Genomic DNA, 21880 nt, shown 5'->3' on the forward strand with positions numbered 1-21880 from the left:
CACAGCCCTATGGATATGTGAAGTCTTTTCACAGCAGCCAGAGTGAGTCGGAGAAGGCAGAGCATGTGCTGAGAGGATGGGAGTCAGAGGCAGAGTGGCCATGGGTTCATGGGAAATCCATTTTTCATATGAGAGAGGAATATATGGCTACTGAGCTTGCCTCTTACTTATGCCTGGAGATCTGGAGGAAAGTGAAAGCACAGCCCAGTCCTATCTTTTACTTTGTCTACCTGGATTTGCCGCTATTCGTCACTTCTTTCTTGAGGAAAAAAAAAGGGAAAATGCAAAAGTAAAAGAAACATAAAAACTTGGGAGTCAAATCTTGAAGCAGGAAGGAAAAAGAATAATGCTGTCCACAGTCAGGAATATAAAAACTATGCCACAGAAAGACACGGTCTTCTCAAATACACGGAAACACTGAGATTCCAGCCACAGCACAATACAAACCCCGTGTGTTCACGTGGCCATGCCGGTGGACTAGCTCCTGAGGAGAAGAGGAGCTAAGAATGAACCAGAGTGATTTACAGTTTAAAAGGGCCTTCTTCCTCTTTCTAAGAAATCATTGCTTCTGAGGAACAAAGAAAATCTATTATGATTATTTATGGGTCTATCAACAGATCTGAATTACCCCACCTTAGTATGAAATGAGATAGATAGATAAATAAATTCAGGGAACTGTCTTATGCCTGATCTAAGAAATACACGTTTTGATGAAGCATTTACATTTTAATAAACCAATGATGACTTTCATTAGAAACACATTTAAAGGGGAAGTAGAAAAAAGTTAAGTTGGCAAATAAAGAGAAGTCAAGGCCGGGCGTGGTGGCTCACGCCTGTAATCCTAGCACTCTGGGAGGCCGAGGCGGGCGGATCGCTCGAGGTCAGGAGTTCGAGACCAGCCTGAGCAAGAGCGAGACCCCCGTCTCTACTAAAAATAGAAAGAAATTATATGGACAAATAAAAACATATATAGAAAAAATTAGCCGGGCATGGTGGTGCATGCCTGTAGTCCCAGCTACTCGGGAGGCTGAGGCAGTAGGATCGCTTAAGCCCAGGAGTTTGAGGTTGCTGTGAGCTAGGCTGATGCCACGGCACTCACTCTAGCCCGGGCAACAGAGCGAGACTCTGACTAAAAAAAAAAAAAAAAAAAAAAGAGAAGTCAAAAGGATACAGAAGCAAAGTTCTGAGCTTTCAGACAGAAGCAGCCATGGCCCAGGGAACCTGTCTCTTGCCCAGTCTACTAAATTAAATTGTCAGGGTGAGTCCACAGCACTCGGTCTATGAAGGCAGGCGGCAATTTGCTGTGATGGCCCTTGCTGCCGAGAGCCTTGGCCTGCCTTCCTGAATCTTCCCTGTGATTTATCAGCCATCCCAGCATCCCCCTGCCTGGCTCTCATGTTCTTAGACACAAAACATACACGAACTTCCTCCCACTCCTCCTTTAAAAAGTATTTAGGAGTGTACCTTTTGGATTCCAAAAAAGTTCAAGTCTGCTTTTTCCCACTGCACACTTTGCAACCAGTTCTTAATAGATTTTTTTAAATTAAGTCAAAGAAACAGTTATCCATAGATATCCAATGTATAGCCTTCCCTCAAACAGAAGTCGCAAAGTACAATACACGGCTATAAAATAATAGCCCAGATTCTGCCCTCTGTCCAGGCTGATTACAGCTACCCCGAGGCAGGCAGCAGCCCAGGCCCAGGCCCTCAGCAGGTGAGTGTTCAGGGCAGACGTCAGCAGGTGGGACTCACGCAGAACTCTTCCCTCCTCACGTAAATGTTCTTACACCACCCTGCATAGTCTCTCCCCAAAAGACCTAAACCTTTTCCTTTCAGGACTTCTCTATCGTCACCCTTCTCAACTTCCTCTCCAAGGCACATCCCTGGCACCACTGAGTTGTCTCCTTTTTAATGTGAACATTATGTTTTATCTCATGTGAATGTTGGCATACTATTTTTCCAGACAAGATCATCACAGTGGATGACTGTACTTGCTATGTCTTTAAAATATACCTGGCACAATAATCCACATCTGTGTAATTATTGTTTTCCCTTTTCAATTTTAGGTTTATATTTGCATCCTTCACAGCAACAACTTGAATGAGTTTATGGAGCAGAGAGAAACAGAGGCACCTATGCTGTTTACTCTGGCCTTAGACAATTATCGTTTGACTTTGTAACTGTTATCACTCATTTTATGAGGAGATCATGTCAGAGTGAACTGGCATAGGAGAGCATCCAGAGAGCTGCTGAGGGAAAGCAATGGGAGGATGTGAATTTATTTTTTTTTGAGACGTAGTCTCACTCTGTCGCCCTGGCTAGAGTGCAGTGGCATCACCTCATAACTCACTGCAGCCTTACATGCCTTGGCTCAAGTGATCCTCCTGTCTCAGACTTCCGAGTAACTAGGACTACAGATGCACACTACCATGCCTGGCTAATTTTTCTATTTTTTTGTAGAGGTGGATTCTTGCACTTGCTCAGGCTGGTCTCAAACTCCTGACCTCAAGTGATCCTCCCACCTCAGCCTCCCAGAGTGCTAGGATCATAGGCGTGAGCCACCGCGCCCAGCCAAGAATGTGAATTTGTAGGTCTAGAATGGAAAGAAGAGGAAAAGAAGTGTGGAGCAATTGACAGGCTATTAAGGTGTGGTGACTAAATTTTCTATTGTGAGGCACAACACAACATTCTGAAAGTGCTTTCCACACGTATACAAATTCCCATGACAGAGAAAACAGCTGCAGCACTGTGACGGGCTCACAGTGCGAGATCAGGGCAAGTGAAGAAAGAGAACCAGCTCCGTCAATGGGCCTGCATTTCAACTCCCCCAGCGCTTCTGGGGTACACCTGCCTGGTACAGTGCTGGCCCAGGCGGTGAATAGGCCGCAAAGAGAAGTGCCAGCCACCGGCCTCAGGGAGCTCAGAGTCCAGCTGGAGAAACAGCGCTGGGTGGAAAGTGACTAATTGATCTACACGGGATTTCCTTCACAAATAAGATACAATATGCACATCTTCCTGAAACAAATAAAGACCACTTTTTCAACTAACAGATTATATTAAGATAAGGAACAAACTGAATAAAAGGAAAACCCAAACTATCTTTATTTTGGCCCACCTGCAATTCCTACCAGGAGCAGCTTCCTGCCTCCCTCCACACTGAAAGATTCATGGCACATTTTCTGAGTAAGCCTCAGTCCATAAATGTTCACACTAACCTTGAAAGGGTTTTGAAAAGTCTCACTAACATGAGAGGGAGAATTCTGGGCAAGGGAAAGAAAGAAAGAAAACCATCCCACTTAGCAGCACAGCTGAGCTGTGCATTCATGGCATAACACCGGGTCTGGAATCCAGGCCTTTACTCGGAGGAATGTGAGGTGCTGACACTGACTGTCCTACACACACATGGTAGCTGGAAAGCCCTGGTTGCCTCAAAATTATTCCCCTCTGGGTTTATTTTGTTGGGGGAGGGGAACTGTGTGATGAGTAAAAAGTATTTTTTTTTTTTAAAAGACAAATCAACTTCGAATATATAAGATGTTAATTGCAAGAAATAAAAGTTGTGAATAAAAAAGGTCTTCAAGAGGCTGGGAGGCCTTGCACATTATTTTACAGCAAGAGAAACGAAACACAGACTTCTAAAAGGAAACCGAGTGCAACAGATCGTCCTGTGACTTAGTCTGGCAAGACAATGAAAATTGTCATGTGCTGATGGTATTAAGGGTTTTAGTTTTTGCCACTGGCTATTCTGGGACTCATTTAGGGATCACAAGGGTTAATGGCTCTTCTTCAGCTTACAAGGCCCATCCACTGTAAAAAGCGACAGAAAGTTAATTAGGTGAGATCAGCTGAAACCACGTTCAGGTTTCTGACTCACTTGATTTTGTGAGAAGCCAACGAGTTGACATATTCTGCCTCCGAAGGAGCCAAAATGAGCAGGCTGCTCCCATGGCAGCCAATCCGGGCAGTTCTTCCAATCCGGTGGATGTATTCTGCAGGTGAACACGGAGCGTTGTACTAAAAAGGGTAACAAAAATGAAGGCATTCACAGATCAAGGGATTGCCATTAATTGGAAGTGCAATACCCCTCACCTGCCTCCAGGTATCCTAAGAATTAAATCCTGGTGCTATGGTTACCCTAAAACAATCACAAGGAGAAGTCACTCAGCCCTGAAACTCCTGGCTTCATTGGAAATAACAAGGCTCTGACATGCAAATGTGAACAGTGGCCAAGTTTCAGATAAACGAGACGTCTTCTCATCCCAATATCTCCTTTTTAATTTTACTTCTCCACAGGTCTCTTCATTTTCCTATTTGCATCTTTTCACTGAGGTGACTGTACAAGGTGAAAATGTAGGCAGGTGGGGGTAGATTTCTCCAGGATGACCACACGACCTTGGCCTACTTCCTTGGTAGACAGAGCAATGGGGATGAGGCAGCAGAGGACCCCGGGCGGTGCAGGGAGGAAAGGGGTGAGTGCTCTGCTGGCAGAGTCCAGCTCTGCTCCTGGCCACTGGGAGCAGGCCCTGGAGCCAGTCCCCACCACCTCACTGCAGTTCCACTCAGTCCCCATGGAGCGGAGTTGCAGGGCGGCTGAGAGGCAAGTTCCCTGCAAGTGGGAAGTGCTTCTGCTCCCATGGACAGATTTCTGACTCAGGGAAAAGGGCAGACTCTCTAACTTGGCAGAATGGATTATGCATAACATTTTATATTTTCTTTGGCAATAACTTTGTCATCATTAAAGTTAACTGACCATACATTCATTCTTCCTTTTTTTTTCTTTGCTGCTACATACACGTGGACACACACACACACACACACACACACAAAAGATCAGAGGATCACAGTGAACAGAATATATGGGAGGCTAGGCATATTAAACTAATCTATATTCACAATATAAGAAGCTCTGAATGATCAATTTTGTACGTCTGGCCTCCCACACATTGAAATTACCCTTATCTTCAATTCATTCTGTGGCCAGGATGAAAGAAGACACAGTGCCTGCAGTCTCAAAGTGATCATCTATGGTGAGCAGATCAGATTTCCTAGCCAGTGACAGGCATGCAATTCCATTAAAATGTGAATAAACCATGACTCATGTAAACAGGGCACATGTCCCTTGGCCTCCACACAGAAAGGCTTAAAAATACCATTCTGCAGACTAACGAAAAGAAAAAACAAAACTAAAACCACTAGACTCTAGTGCTAACACCTGTACCCTCTGGCAAAGCGTCTAGGGCCAGAGGTATGTCTAAGATGCTGTCAGGAACTTAATTGCTCCCTGCAGGTCAATGTAAATGGACACAGCTCTCGGGACGGCTGAGCCATCTCCTTCTGGACACAACGAGGCCTCCCAGGAGCCCAGGTAATTCCCGTTATTTTCAGATTGTTGAAATTTTGGTTTGTGACATGAATTAGTCTGGGAGCAGGAGAGCCGGCCACCTCCCTCCCCTGAATGCACATTCTGGCTGTTTTGCTGCAGCAGTTAGGTAGGCTGGGTTAAGGAAAGATGTCAGGAGAATCGTGTAGATAAGACTGGTTTGCTGCCTGGTTACCAGGGCAACACCCAAGAGGGTAATAATAATTATTCTACTTAAAGCCAATGTATCCACTCATGATCATATATCCTTGCCTAAAGCTTACATCTCAACAACTAAATAATTACCTGAACAATCCACGTGACTTGAGGGAGGTCTAAGCCCCGAGCTGCAACATCCTTAAAAATGGAAAAGAATGTGGTTTAGGACTGAACTGCTGAATCTTTTTCGGATCCTGGATATGTTTGATAATTTAATGTAAACCCAGAGAGTTCACCCACCCCCAGTGTACCCTCCACCCCATTGCAATCCTGCATATAATTGCAGGGGGCTCAGGGACCCACTGAAGTCCACTTATGGTTAAAAATTCTGGTCTAGGGGTAAGTTCTACAGAACCAGTTGGTGAGGAAGCCACAACCCATTTCACTAAAATAATATAATCTATAGGTTAGCCCAGAAATTTACACAGTGATTATCAGTTGTGTCAGGTAAGAATTCTGAAAACTTCTAATATGTTTTACTAATTCACATTTTATCTGAAAAGCCACTTTATGATGAAAGTATTCATGAAGATTATCCCCAAACCATACCCATGAGCAATGCCTAATGAAGATGTGGCTTTGAGGTGTGCTTCTGGAGCATCACCCCTCAAGGTATTCACTTGTGGAGGTGAGGTGCAAAATATTTACTAAGAACTTTGCTTATTAGCCTCAGAGAGCAGTGAGGATCAAGTAATCCCCCTGTCCCTTCTGATAGCTAAATTAGAAGTCAGGCCAGACCCATTAATCACTTCAAAGACTTAACTAGACAGCTGAAAAACTACAAAAGCAATGGAGATTTAAATTTTCTTTTCAACTGGTCACCACTCGAAGAGCAAAAATTCTCTGCTCTCTCTAGCCTCTCACCATTCTGGCAGAGACTAGAAAATGGAAATCTCCTAGTCTTTGTCAACAAATTCTCACTTAGCATTTATTTTTCAGCGTAAAAGTCCTAACAAGAACGTTCCCAGTTAACATTTACTGAGCACTTACCACAGAATGCACACCACATGCTTTGCTGAGCATTTTACCTATCTTGACAACTCCTGAAAAAACTATTACCCCCATTTAACTGATGAGGAAACTAAAGTTCAGGAAGGTTAAGTAATTTGTCCAGGGACACACAGCTAAGAAGTGGTCTGCTTTACTTTTCCAAGGCTATATCATGCTGCATCCCACCATCAAAAAAGATGTTCCGTCCCTCAGTCCCTCATATGCTGCCAGTGGGAATCCCTATGGCAAGGAATTTGGTAATATCTAGCAAAATAACATATGTATTTGCCCTTTGACCCAGAGCAGTATCACTTCTAGAAATTCACCCAAAGATACACTGGCAAAAAAAATGATATATGCATAAGGCTATTCATTTCAGCACTATATAAAACAGCAGATCTGGAAAAAACTGCAATGTCTGTCAGCAGAAGACAGGATGAAAAAATGTGGCAATACACCATATAATAGAGTATTATACAACTATAAAAGGAACAAAGATTTCTACATAATGATATGGAAAATCTCTAGGATACATTTTGAGTATGTATAGTATGCTTCTGTGTAAGAAATTGGGAAACTATAAACATATTTGCTCATATTTCAATAAGAAATAATGGAAAGAAAAACTCTAACGCTCATAAAATAGTCATCTATAGGGGAGGAAGAGAACAGGCAGAACAGGACAAGGATGGAAGCTAGACTTCCTTTAATGAACCTTTACACTTTTGACTGAGACCACGTAAATGTTGTGACATAATTAAAAAGATAATCAGCTGTCACACAATAGGAAATAGATACCATGGCCTTAATGCATGACATAGTCTTGCCAAAAATCCCGAAAACTGAAACCTAGAACCTAAATCTAATCAAGTGTCTAGATGCAACTAGTTCATAGGGAATATGGGAGAAAGAGGAACATGTTAAACAACACTGTGAGGGCACAATTGGCCAAATCCAGAATGTGGGGTATTCTGAAGGACAAAAGATCTGGTTTCTTCAACAAAAAAATTAAAGGGGGAAAAAAAAAAAAGGAGGGATAATAAAAACAAAACAAAAAACATAAAAAAGATGGATGGATAGATAGAGTGATAGACGGATAAATTGAGAACCAATACCTTGAAGGAGGCTTACAAATTGTCAGTTATTATCTCTGGACAGAGGGATTTGGGGTGATTTTTACTTTCTCTTTATGTTTTCTTATGCGGTTTGCTTTGTTTTTCTTTTAACCATGAATGCATATCATTTACTCTAAAATTTTTATTTAGAAAAATTTAAACCTACAGAAAAGTTTGAAGACTAATACAGTGAGCACCTGTAGCTCCTTCATCTGGATTCACAAATTACTCATCTTTGGCCCATCTGCTTTCTCTTTTTCTCTCTTTATGCTTTATGGACACACACGTGTCCTGTGTGGGTAACACTATGCTCCATCACTGGAGTAGGGCAGTGCCCACCAGCCCCCTGCATGTGAAGGGAGGTGATGAGTAAGTAACTGGGGAGTAAAACTCTGAGACCATGCAAACAACACGGTCCTGTTTCTGAAGCCTTCTGCATCTACTTGATGCTCCTTGTCTATATTAATTGTTACCTTGATGGCTGCAAAGGATGACTTTCTACCATCTCTTCCCTCCATTTCACAGCTGTGAGATTCTTCTGCAAAGAACAGCTCCCCCACTTACAGTATCACGAAGAACTCACATGTACATAGCCTTTTTGAAAAACAATACTGTTCAAAGTCTCTATAAGCAGCATACTCCCTGCATCCCCAAGGGTCAGAGGCAGGACTCAAAGAAGACACTGTCCCACCCTCACTCCTCTAAGGACCACTGAGGGTAACTCAGGATGTGTCTGCCTTCATTTATATCTGAGATTTGCTGGTTTCCTTTGAATGGTGGCTAGGCTGCATTTGTAAGTATGTAAGCAGAAGTTTAATATACTAAAGTGTGTCAACCACCCACGAAGTGTTTTCAGGCAGCTCCCACATGCTCAGAAAGCTGATGTTGCAGAGCTGATGCCTTTGAGAACACAGCTTAGAATGTTCTCTTTCTAAAGGGGAGCAGGAAATGCTTTCTACACTAACCACAGCTGATGTCTTCAGAAAAACTGATGGGTTCTTAAATCTGCTAAGCTCCTGTTAAGAAATGATTTATTTTATTTAAGTGCTCTGCAGTGGGAGATACATGGAGACATTAGGCTGCCTAAGCTTTGCAGACAGGCTTTGTAAAAAATTTAACGCTCATTGGTTTAGTAAATTCAACCAAGAGACACAGACACGACTCTAACATAGCACATCATGTCCGTGAAACTCACTCTGAGTGCAAACACACTGAAACAGTGACTTAAAAAGGATGCCAGCAGGCTCATTGTGATTCTTCAAGGTTCTATTTCGCACTTGGGTGACCTAGCTCTGGACAACTGGCTGAAATACAATCTTCCTGTCTCCCACTACTTCTTATGTTGGGGGAACCTCTCGTGACAGTCAACCACTTGTTTTGTCTCACCCAGATTTTAATTCAGCCATTTCTTTAGGCACTTCTTTCTATTCCCAGCCTAAGCTACCACAGAGACCGAGGGAAAGGACCAGCCTGGTCTGGGAGCAGAGGGAACTGGACTCCTTGCTTCAGCCTCCCTTCAGGAGCGATCCAGTCTGGGCAAGTCACCTCAGCTCTCTGAGCCTCACTTGACCCACCTATGAAATGGCTGCAAGAACCATCCTATTTATCTCGAGAGGTTGTTGTGAAGATCAAAAGATACGATGTATGTGACAAATGTCTTGAGAACTGTAAATTTGAGCATCCCATCCATTTCATGGTGAACTCAGCATTGGTATGGCGGCACTTGGGTGGAGAGGTGATTTAAACGTCTCTTCACTCTTCTCCCCCATCACACCTCATTCGCTCCCCACCCCCACACTCCAGGAAGAGGACCCAAACAAGCAGAAGACTGCCCCCTCTTCCTGGAGTGCTGTCGGCCAGCTGCCCAGATCACCAGGAAACTACGACCTGCCTGGCACCCGGCAAAAGCTTCTGTTCTTTGCCCACTCTTAGAACCTAAATGCAGCCCAATTTTATTCCTTTAACCTAATTAAGGCAAAAGAATTGCTAAAGTCAGTTCTGAAAGACACTCAATGGTGAGGCCTTGAAGGCCCTGGGCTTGACAATTGGCTGCCTCCATGAGACCTAGGAGTACAGATGGAAGGCAGCTTGCTCAGGTGCCAGCCTGTCAGTTGGATTAAAATGACTCATTTATTTACCCAAGAACCTCACAAAGTGCTTTTACTAACAGGGAGAGGGGGCCTGCCGTCTCTCTGAGAAGGGACGCAGCAAACTCGCCTCTGACGCCTTCCCGGCCTGCCAAAAGTCATTATTGCCGTGTGTGGAAAGCCATCAGCAGGGTACAGGCCCCCGTTGTCCTGGTGACAGATTGGGCTGCGTAATCAGAGGAGGAAGGAGAGAGTGCAGAAGCTGTCAGAGGCGAGAGATCTTGGCTGAAGCCGCCAAAAAACTGGCAACATGAGTTAGCGTAACTGAGTAAACAGCAAACAATCTCCAAATGATCTTTCCATTAACACAAATGAAATAAAATGAAAAAGATAACTTTACCTAAAAAGCAAACCCCAGAGAAATGCAAGCAAGTCTAGATTTATTCGGGGCACTGAACTGACATTCTTGTGACTGTAAGAGCCTTATTTCCTTTGTCTCCTAGCCTCCTGGCATGGTGGAAATTTCCCAGGAGGAGAGGAAATTAAGAACTGCATAGACATAAGTGTGCTTGAAGCAAAAAAAATAAAAACAAAAAACCAAAAAACCCAAAAACCAACCAACCAACCAAACAAACAAAAAAACCCCCAAAACTGAGATGGTGGAAGGAAGAAGCATAGGTGATTTAGGTGTATCTTCTGAAAAAGAAAAGCATGTGCAGGACAACCAACATATATTCCAATGAATAATCAGCCGGCAGACCTGGGTAGAGCCAGATTCCTTTCCCAGGAAAAGGTTACCTACTCCATTTATCCAGGGACAACCAAGGAGAGCCATCCAGCCCAACAAGAAGTCTAGCTAGGGGCAGCCTTAAAATCAGAAGTGGCTTGGAATCTCCATTTTCTAGTAGCGAAATTGTATCTCTATCAATTCATCAACATAACAATGGCTTTAAAAACCATGTTCCTTGCCTTTTACCTTAAGCTGAGTTCTTCCCTGTAAGCAGGCGGAAATAATATTTTATAGATAATCCAGTGTCTTATATCCGATGACTTTGGTTTCTTAATTTCATTTTCCAGTTTGTCTTTGAATTTTCAAATGACTCCTTTCTGCTCACCCCTATTCCCTACTTAACTTGGCTTTTTCTTAGATCTAATTTTCAGAGGACACAAAATTACAATGCACCTCTTGTATTTTCCTGGATAGAGCTGGAACCCATTCTACTAAGTGAAGTATCCCAAGAATGGAAAAATAAGCACCACGTGTACTTACCATCAAATTGGTTTCACTGATCATCACCTAAGAGCACATTTAGTAATAACATTAATCGGGTGTCGGGCAGATGTGGGGGGGAGGGGATGGGTGTATACATACATAATGAGTGCGATGCGCACCGTCTAGGGGATGGACACGCTTGAAGCTCTGATTCGGGGGTCGGGGGACAAGGGCAATATACATAACCTAAACTTTTGTACCCCCATAATATGCTGAAATAAAAAAAAATTACACTGCAAATGTGTGAAGACTTCTTCTCTTTCACAAATTGGTCCTTTTTGCCTCAATTACTCTTCTACTCTTGCCCAGACTCCACCTCCCCATGGTCATTTATTGTACAGCCAAAGTACACAAAGCTGTGTATCAGGTTCTGAGTGAGTTGCATGAAATTAAAAAGGCCCTTGCTTTTAAGATGTTTAAAATTAAGATGAAATAAAACATACATACACATACACCCCCCCCCCACCTTTAACTGTTCCTAGCAGGAAGGAAAATGGGGTGGGGGAAGGGAACTTTATAATAGTAAAGGAAATAGCATAATTGCAAACTTTTGTGTGGTTACACCACAAATTCCAAATTTTCATAAAGACATTCAGTTTTCTGGCCTTGTTAAAAGGATCTTGGGATGATAAATTAAAATGGCAAAAGGTACGGTATAAAGGGGGAAGAATCCCCGTGTGACAATTAACAACATGAGTCCTCTTCATCAAAAGGAGCCAGTGCTCCATCTGTCTCGTCCTGACGTGGCCCTCGTTCCTCATTAACACCAAGGAGGCTCCTGGAGAGCACTCAGATAGCCTGGCAAGCAACAGGCTGCTCAGAAGGACGCAGAGTGACAGTATCTCCCCCGACCCAAGCATGATCTATTACAGCATGTGTGTCCCACGCGCCCCACGGTTCTAAGACGAGCCAGAAGCGTCAGGCTAAAGCAAACAAACATGGCAGAAGTGTCAGGAATACTGAGAGAGTAAGCAAAGATTTTCTCATCACCAGGGAGCCTGTGCTCCTCGTCTGACCTAGAAACCGAGAGAAATGAGCCCCACCCAGCTCTTCTCCAGTCATCTTCACTGCAGAGTAAAGAAGAGATGAGATGCTGGCAGATCAGCATACTGGAAGTGACCCGGACCAGCAAACGAACAAGGACCAAGAGGCTTTAGAGAAATCGGACATGGGCAAGGGAGAGTTTGCTCTCCATGTGGCACCCAGGACTGGCAGGGCACAGGGGGTTGGGGGATGCTGTGCTTTGCCAAGACAACGGCGTTCTTTGTCTATCTGACATCTTTGCCTGCGGTATCATCAGCCAGACAGAGCAAGGAAAGTGATGTTTTTGACCCCATTGAGAATTGTACTACAGAAAGAATGATCTTTTCTTCCATGTAGAGCTACTAAGAAAAACCAAAAAACTAAACTTCAGGTACCTGAGTTTTCTTTAAGACTTATAGTTCACCTATGTCTATAAAGCACAGTAGTGCTTGCATATCAGGAGATAATTTCCCAGGGATAAATCTAACACCTCATGGGTCAAAGATAAAACAGTTTGTTCCTATTCTAACCCAAACTCCAACACAAAGGTTCCTACTACTTTCTATTCCAACATAGACAATCTGTAACATTCACTCCTCACATCACACGGAGGTATGAAAAAATGCACTCATCTCAATGAGCAAGTATTACTACGGCAATCTCCACCTCTCAGTTTTTAGAAGAAGGCATATATTGGTGGCTCCTAACATTGAGTTTGTTGGGCCCTATCTATCCCACCCAATTCAACCCACAAATACCAAGTGCCTACTGTGTGCCTACTCTGTGCTAGATACTGGGATGGAAGTGCAAACAAATCACCACCCTTATCTTCATGGAACTTATGATCTGGAAGGAAGAACCTAGACCAGGTATAATGAACACTCCAAAGAATGAGCAGCTACAGGGTACACTGGGTGTGCCTAATGGGGAAAAACTTGGGCCCCTGGGGTTCAATTCTCTAAAGAAGTGAAATTTAAGCTGAGACCTAAGTATGGGTTAGTCAAAGTCAGGGTGGGGTGTTCCAGGGCAAGGGACTAGCATGTACCAAGGCCCTAAGACCAAAAAAAGCCAGAATGACATATTCATGGAACTGAAGGAAGGGCCTGTTTGGCTGAAGGGCAGGAGTAAGGGGAATGTGGGGTGAAAGGAGACAGACTGGGGTCAGGTGCTAGAAAGTATTATTACACATGACAAGGATTTTTGACAAATTTCTTTATCAAGTAGATTATCTGGACTTAATCTTTACTTTAGACCAGGTATTTAAAGATGGTTTTAGAATAAACAGAGGCATTTAATTTGTGGATTGGCTTCATAAAGGGAAGGGCTACTTGGTCAGACACAGATCTCCTTAGGGGTCAACTATTCCATTAGTAACCGTTCTCAGATCAGAATGAGCTTGGTAGGGCTGTTTGCTACACACATGTAAGAATCAGCACTGTGATATGCAGATTACCAGGCAAGCCTTCTTGTGGATGAGCTGTACTCACCCCCAAACTCTACATTTAGAAAGAAAACAGTGACTATTACCTTTAAAACTGAATATGGAGCACAAAGTCCTTAAAAAGTAATTGCATTAAATGAGGCCTAGACAGGCATTCGAACAGCTGATGTCTTTGTTCCTACCCAGCACTTCCTCGCCAGACTCACTAAACTTACAGTACAATTTCATACTGTACACACAGGGACTTCAGTAACTAGGTGGACATTAGGTTACATCACCCAAGATGGCACAAGCAGAGAAGGTATTTCAATCTTGGGAGACAGTAACAACTACGGTACAGTGAATCCCCAGAGAGGGAAGGTGTGACCTTTCAATCTCGAAGGAGCCTGAGATGCACATGGAAAAGGTCAGTGCCGTGCTGGAGGAGGCAGCCAACCTGTACAGACCAGCCTTGGAAATCACGGGGCAAATAAGTGTTTGAGATAATAGCAAATATGAATAAAATCTGCCCAAGTGCACTTATTTTCCTTGAAGAAAAAGGTGAGCAGAGGCAAGTAGAGTCATTTTGTCATGGAAAGACTTTCTCAGCTCTAATTACTCCCGATAGCTATAATTTACAAGTTTTTGGTAGACAGAAATCATCAAGATTCACACATTTTCAGACCAACAGCTGCCACTATTAGTAAGCAAATTGCCAAGTCCTCTGCACGGTGGTGGCCGGCTATCTGTGGCACAGTCAGGTGACAAGCCACAAGCACAAAGAGGCCAGCCACATCAAGAGGGCCCTGGTGCTCCCACTCCCCATGGGGCTGGCACAGGACAACTGTCAAGAGACGAAAAATTACAACTGCCATTACGGAAATATTTCAGCCTTCACAGTGAGCAAGGAATGATACATACCGTGCAAAGAAGGACGCCTCTTTTGGAATGTGAGAATTCCTGAAACACTGCTGTTCTTTCCTACAAAAACAAGGAAAAATAGGACCTTACAACTCTGAGATAAATTCCAGCAAGATAGGCTTAGATTTCCCTAACTCTCTGCTATAGCTATTTTTAGGCAGAGAGGTTTGCCAGGAAAAAGGAATAAGTGGATTCTTCACATCTTTGATGACGACCCTGTACTTACAGGACCAGACTTCTGAGACTATGGTAAAGTAGCAGAGTTTTGAGGTCAGCACATTTCAGTAAGACAAGACCATGGTGAGCACACCCTTCAGTAACAGCCAGTAAAGCCAAAGGTCACAAGTTGCCATACGCAGGGTTTCAAACTCAGAATTTATTCTAAACATGTTCATCTACAAGTGCTCTACAGATGCGGTCCCCAACCCAGGTACTGGTCCCCAGGCTGTTGGGGCCCAGCTGCAGAGCTCCACCTCCTCCCCCAACCCCTGCCTGTGGAAAAACTGTCTTCCATGAAACCAGTCCCTGGTGTCAAAAAGGCTGGAGACCACTGCTCTAGAGGAATAAACAATTACCAGCCTTCCTCCCTATAGGACAATTTTTTTAAAACTAATTTTTACAAAGATTAAAAACTTAGAAAACTATGTATTTTAATTATAGAAAAATTATATTTAAGTTAAAGGAAGAAAACAAAAAATCATCCTACCACTAAAGGCAAACCACCACCACCACCAGTAACACCTTGATGTTTCCTGAGTCTCTTTTTCATGCATAACTAAATATGCAGCTTTTTAAAAAAATGGCATCCTACTATAGATACCATTAACACAGTCTTATGTATGAATAGAATGGGAACATCTTTCATGCCAATAAATATCCAAAGACCCCACCATCTCCCGTGGTGAAATAGTATTCAGCTGAATAGATACACCATCATTTATGTGTCCAACACACTATTACTGGAAATTGAGGCTGTCTCCAATTTCTTATTACAATCAATGCTATAATAAACAACTTTGTAGATAAGTCATTGTGTACTTTCTTAATTACTCCCTTGGGTTAAATTTCTAAAAACAAACTTGTCGGACCACAAAGTAAGCATACTTATAAGGCTTTTGGTACTAACTTGCAAGGACACACTCTGAATGTGTTTAAGTCATGGAACTCCAAGCACTTGACACTTGGCCACATCCATCTGTCAGCAACAAATAAAAAGAAATATAACCAAGTTACTAAAAAATTAGAAAAAGGAAAAAAGTAAAGTCTTTCCTTCCACTTTGGCACAGCTACTATGTGCTGGTCTTTCATGTGCATGTATTTTGTCACACAGCTGGAAGCACAGAGCACACTTCACTTAGTACACGGGATAAAGACATACTAACAACCAACATTCATCAAGCGCTCACCACGCCTAAGCACCTTACACAGCTGAATTTATCTAATCCTCACAAGAACCCTATGAATAGGTACTATTATCATCCCCATTTTCCAGAAGAAAAAAACTGAGGCACAAAGAGGTTAAAGAACTTGCCCAAGGGACATGCGCACAGTTAGTAAAGGGCTGAACTGATGTTCGAACCCAGGGAGTTGTGTTCCAAAGTCAGTGCTATGACCCCCAAAGGGCAGATGCATTTGTCCAGTTTGCTACACGGTCTTTATGAGGATCGTTTTTAGCGGTTGCATTGTAGAATCATAATCAGAAAAGTTCTTGGACTTTCATCACAACTATCATGAAACATCTTCTTCAAATAATAACTTCCCTCTTATGCTGATAAACTTATTTAGAATCATGACAATCATCTAAGGAGATCACACTGAAGTCTTGTGGGGCAGTGGCCAAGATAACAAGCCAGGAAGATATAACTGGGACTGTTTTAGCTTAGTGTGGAACAAGACACTCAACAAAAGCAGGGATACTACCTCCTACCTTCCACTGCGAAGGCTACTTAATAGACAACAGAAGTAAAATATTAATAATTATTAAACTATGAAAAAAACTGGATTATTCCTGAAAGACAGATAACAACAACAATAATAATGGTACCTAACATTTATTGAGTGCCTACTGTGGGCCAGGCCCTGTACTAAAAACTTTATCTGAATTAACTCAATGAATCACCACAACCATCCTATAAAGTAAGTACTATTAATACCTCCATTCTAGAAACTGTGAAACTGAGACACAGAGAGGTTAAATATTTACCTGAGGGCACACAGCCAGTAAATGACAGAGCCAGGACAAGAACCCAGTTTGCCCCAAGAGGGCACAGCTATAAACACCATGCTAGACTACCCTGTTATAATGTGAAATAAACAGTCTCTATATAATTTAATTATAGAATCTTTTGTATGATCCAGTAAAATTCCTAGATTCTTCTGAGTCCGTATACAGCTCCTCTATCATCCTCAGACTTATGCTGCAGAATGCCTCTGGTAAAACCAGACTCAGAGGATTAGTAAACTAAGTTTAACACAAACAACCCAGAGAAGACTCCATATAGCAAAAGCAATCTTAAACAAACAAAAAAAAATTGGGAGGCATCAGACTTCAAGCTATACTACAAGGCTATAGTAACTAAAACAGCATGGTACTGGCATAAGAACAGAGACATAGACAATGGAACAGAACTGAGAACCTAAATATAAAACCATCCTCATATAGCCATCTAATCTTTGACAAAGCAGACAAAAACATACACTGGGGAAAAGAATTCTTATTCAATACATGGTGCTGGGAAAACTGGATAGCCACATGTGGAAGACTGAAACAGGATCTGCACCTTTCACCTCTCACAAAAATCAAATCATGGTGGATAATGGACTTAAATCTAAGGCATGAAACTATAAGAATTCTAGAAGAAAATGTTGGAAAAACTCTTATAGACATTGGCCTAGGAAAGAATTTATGGAGAAGACTCCAAAGGTAATCACAGCAACCACAAAAATAAATAAATGGGACCTGGTCAAATTAAAAAGCTTTTGCACAGCCAAGGAAACTACCATGAGAGCAAACAGACAACCTACAGAATGAGAGAAAATATTCGCATGCTACACATCCGATAAAGGGCTGATAACTGGAATCTAGAGAGAACTTAAGAAAATTAACAAGGAAAAAATCAAACAACCCCATCAAAAACTGGGCAAAGGACATGAACAGAAACTTTTCAAAAGAAGACAGACTAATGGCCAACAAACACATGAAAAAATGCTCAACATCTCTAATCATCAGGGAAATGCAAATCAAAACCACAATGAGATATCACTTAACTCCAGTGAGAATGGCTTTTATCAAAAAGTCCCAAAACATTAAATGCTGGCATGGATGTGGAGAGATAGAACACTTATACACTGCTGGTGGGACTGCAAACTAGTACAATCTCTGTGGAAAGTAATATGGAGATACCTCAAAGAGCTACAAGTAGAACTACCATTTGATCCAGCAATCCCATTACTGGGCATCTACCCAAAAGAAAAAAAGACAGTCTATAAAAAAGACACCTGCACTAGAATGTTTATAGCAGCTCAATTCACAATTGCAAAAATGTGGAAACAACCCAAGTGCCCATCAATACATGAGTGGATTAATAAAATGTGGTATATGTATACCATGGAGTTCTACTCAGCTACAAAAAACAATGGTGATCTAGCACCTCTTGGATTATCCTGTATAGTAGAATGGGCACTTAGTAGAGCCCATTCTACTAAGTGAAGTATCACAAGAATGGAAAAACAAGCACCACATGTACTCACCATCAAATTGGTATTAACTGATCAACACTTATGTACACATACAGTAGTAGCCTGTTGGGCAGGTGGGAGTGGGGAGGAGGGGATGGGTATATTCATACTTAATGTGTGCGGTGTGTATCATCTGGGGATGGACACACTTGAAGCTCTGACTTGGGTGAGGCAAAAGCAATTATGTAATCTAAATATTTGTAACTCCGTAATATGGTGAAATTTAAAAAAACCCAAAACCATAAATGGTATTAAAGAATGAAATCAGGCCGGGCGCGGTGGCTCACGCCTGTAATCCTAGCACTCTGGGAGGCCGAGGTGGGCGGATCGTTTGAGCTCAGGAGTTCGAGACCAGCCTGAGCAATGAGCGAGACCCCACCTCTACTAAAAATAGAAAGAAATTATATGGACAGCTAAAAATATATATAGAAAAAAAATTAGCCGGGCATGGTGGCACATGCCTGTAGTCCCAGCTACTCGGGAGGCTGAGACAGGAGGATTGCTTGAGCTCAGGAGTTTGAGGTTGCTGTGAGCTAGGCTGACGCCACGGCACTCACTCTAGCCTGGGCAACAGAGTGAGACTCTGTCTCAAAAAAAAAAAAAAAAAAAAAAAAAAAAAGAATGAAATCAGCAAACCTGATTGAATCAGAGATCCTAAAGGTAAAAACCAAGAGTTTATAAAATTCACAAAGGCATGACTATTCAAGGACTTTTATATAATCTTGTGAAAAATAACCTGTGTCCTTGAGTGACCTTGAGCATGTTCACTTTTCTGAGCCTCCATTTCCTTAATTATTAAAACAAAAAAAGGAGCTGGATTTGTTTGGGATGTCAGACCTCTAATGTCCCTTTTGGCTCTAAAAATGGTATAATTTTTAAAGCTGGTTCTAGTCAAATCTTGTTCTGATTCCTAGTTTTCTTTCACTCTTTCTAATTTTCTCAGCTGCCTGGTAACCTCTGCTAGGATGAAATGGCTCTTATTTCCAACCTGTTTGTCCTTTCTTTCCCAATTCTGGCGAGTACATCTCACTCCCACACTCCACCCCGACTCTCTAAATGAATGGCCTAGTTAAGAGTAGTGGAATGAGACTTACATAGCTTCGTACCTAAAATAAGGGAAATGTGATACTCTTCTTTCTGAACACAAATCTTACTCTGTGCCAAGAAAGAACTGGAAACCCGAAGCCCCTCTGGTACACAGTACCCTCTCCCAACCAAAAGTGTTCAGAGTGCAGCGCTGTGTCTTGTTGACAATGACAGCAGCCGTGCTCAGCAGTACCATATGGGATCCACAATTTAGCTCCATTAATGCTCTTAATTTGAAGACATCAAGCCCTAATTACACACTGGGTACTAAAAAGGCAAAACCCTTCCCTGGTGCCAGCTACTTAGTGGTACTCTGTTGCCTTAACAGCTGGTTGAGGTAGATTCAGGCCAAGCCGGGGCCTGTGAGCTCTCTCAGGTGGAAGAGACCAGCTCTTGGAGCAAAAGCAAAGGGGAACAATAGACTCCCTTTGCCCACATCAACCCAGCAGTGTGAGCCACTTCTAGTTCCAGTGGGTCGCCCATTTTTGGCTAATTCTTGCCTTGCCCAGTGGAGTCTACAAGAGACATAACCCAGCACTGAGCCTAAAGGACGAGTTTCCTGGGACTCAGGTTTGTTCCCGTGTCCACTCAGGGCCACACTGCCGCACAGGGAGAGATCAGTGCTCACCTCCTGCTCCATGTTGCCATGCAGCCGTAGGAATTTTAATCGTGTGGAGGCAGATGGTAACTGCCCTAATGCCGGGGTGCCTGAGCTGCTCAGCAGGGTCTGTAGAAAGAGGTTGTAGTGGAACTCCACCAGCTCACAACTTGAGAAAAAGACAATCATCTTCTGGTCTTTTTCAAACTACATCGAGAGAAGGGGGCGAGGGAGAAATCATACTTTTTAAAATTAGGTAACACTAAAATGAGTGTTTTTCTAAAATACATAGTCATCAGTCATGCTGGCCCCAATGTGGAAACACAGGTGACATACAGCTTTACATTATTAAAAAACAAAAACAGTGATACTCCACTCTACGAAGAATGGAGAAAAGGAAAACGACATAGCTATAATCTCAAACAGGTTTCCCATATCTGAGAAAAACAAATACAATTTAGAGTGCAGCCATGCATTGGCTCTGTTTGCTTCATTTGCCCAGGGCTTGCCACACACAATACTAGCCAGCTAGGGAAGCAGAAAATGTTGAAGTTTTATCCTCAAGCCTTTCCACTTGCTATTTTCCCCCATCCCAGAGAAAGTTATCAGGAGTCCAGTAAATAAACACCAGATCATTAAGGAACATGAGCACAGTCCCTATATTTGCCTCACATCCAGCACGTTTCTGCCACCTGTGAAGTTCCTAATATTGGTCCCAGGAAAGGTATTTAAGGCAGATTTTAAGTGGAACATCATGGCGATAACTGACCTCTGATTCTTTCCCGCAATGCTAGAACCACTGACAGAAAGGTCTGTATCCACGGACTCAGAGATAAGTTGGAAAACTTTTTCTTTGTGTGTGTGTATGTGAACTCATTGTTACGAATGTTTGACACAAACAAAATAGGTCTTTCTTCCCTGGATCAAGACAGGTCAGTGTCCAGTCTTACCTTGCATTTCTGAAGGATGAAGGCCGCTAGGCAAACAAGCCTCAGTTTGCTGGGAACCAACGTCACATGCTGGTCCAAACGCTCTGGTATTGCAAAGCTGTCCAGCTCATCACCAGTTCGTGGACGAGAGACTTCCTGGGCCACTTTGCCCTTTGGGTTAAACTGGCCATGGCTTTCGTCCAGGACTGAAATAGTGACTGGACTGTGCAAACTGATATCAGCTAGCCGCGTTACACCTTGGATAAAATGCAGACGACAAAAACACACTGTGAAACTGGTCACAGATGCATATCCCACACAGCACCATCCAGGTTTAAGAAGAGAGTCCTGTGGTTATCACTGTGTCCCAGCACTAATCTGACTGCCCTATGGCCAATGTGGTGGGGCAGACTCACCCAAGAGAAAGTTACCAGGAGTCTAGTAAATAAATACCAGATCGTTAAGGAACATGAGCACAGTCCCTATATTTGCCTCGCATCCAGCATGTTTCTGCCACCTATGATGTTCCTAATACTGGTCCCAGGAAAGATACTTAAGGTAGATTTTAAGTGGAACATCGTGGCTGTAACTGACCTCTGATTCTTTTCCACAATGCTAGAACCACTGACGGAAAGGTCTGCGTCCATGGATTCTTTCCACAGCCTAACAGCCAATCCATACCAGTGTCTTACAAACTCACATCTATGGAAGACCACACAAAAGGATATTAACAGATGTCTGCCAATAACCCCCACCTCCCAAAAGGGTTCTGTGGTCAAGTAAGTTACAGAAAACCTCCAATTGAAAAGGTTTCAGGAAAGCTTTTTTGCTACAAGCCCTCTCAGGACCTTTATTGTGTTAATGTGCACCGTGTATAACCAAGGGGGGGGAGCTGAGGGGACATTTCTTAACCTTTTTCTACCACAGAATCCCTTTTCCATGAATTATCTGTCAAAATTAATGTTACTTAGAATATACATTCAGCACTGTCAGGGGGCACACGAATGGCATCTGGTCTGTGCACGTGTAATGTGGCCCACTAAATCAAGTAAACCAGACATGAGAACATGAAAGCTGTATTGTTGTTCAGACAATGACTCATTATGTGGGGCGATGCTGGTG

At 42.7% G+C, this 21880-nt stretch overlaps 1 protein-coding gene across 1 annotated transcript in view; it reads right to left on the bottom strand.

Annotated features, from left to right (window-relative positions):
• The window catches only part of DDX31 (DEAD-box helicase 31), a 73539-nt gene that overhangs the window by 31648 nt on the left and 20011 nt on the right, over positions 1-21880 (bottom strand). The window contains exons 12-16 of the mRNA XM_069474776.1: positions 20780-21015; positions 19860-20036; positions 14408-14467; positions 5666-5716; positions 3875-4014 (exon numbers count right to left, since the gene is read on the bottom strand). Of these exons, the coding sequence (XP_069330877.1) occupies positions 3875-4014; positions 5666-5716; positions 14408-14467; positions 19860-20036; positions 20780-21015 (664 nt within the window). The remainder of the gene's footprint in view (positions 1-3874; positions 4015-5665; positions 5717-14407; positions 14468-19859; positions 20037-20779; positions 21016-21880) is intronic.

Source organism: Eulemur rufifrons, chromosome 7 (assembly GCF_041146395.1).
Source record: "Eulemur rufifrons isolate Redbay chromosome 7, OSU_ERuf_1, whole genome shotgun sequence".
Classification (NCBI taxonomy): domain Eukaryota; kingdom Metazoa; phylum Chordata; class Mammalia; order Primates; family Lemuridae; genus Eulemur; species Eulemur rufifrons.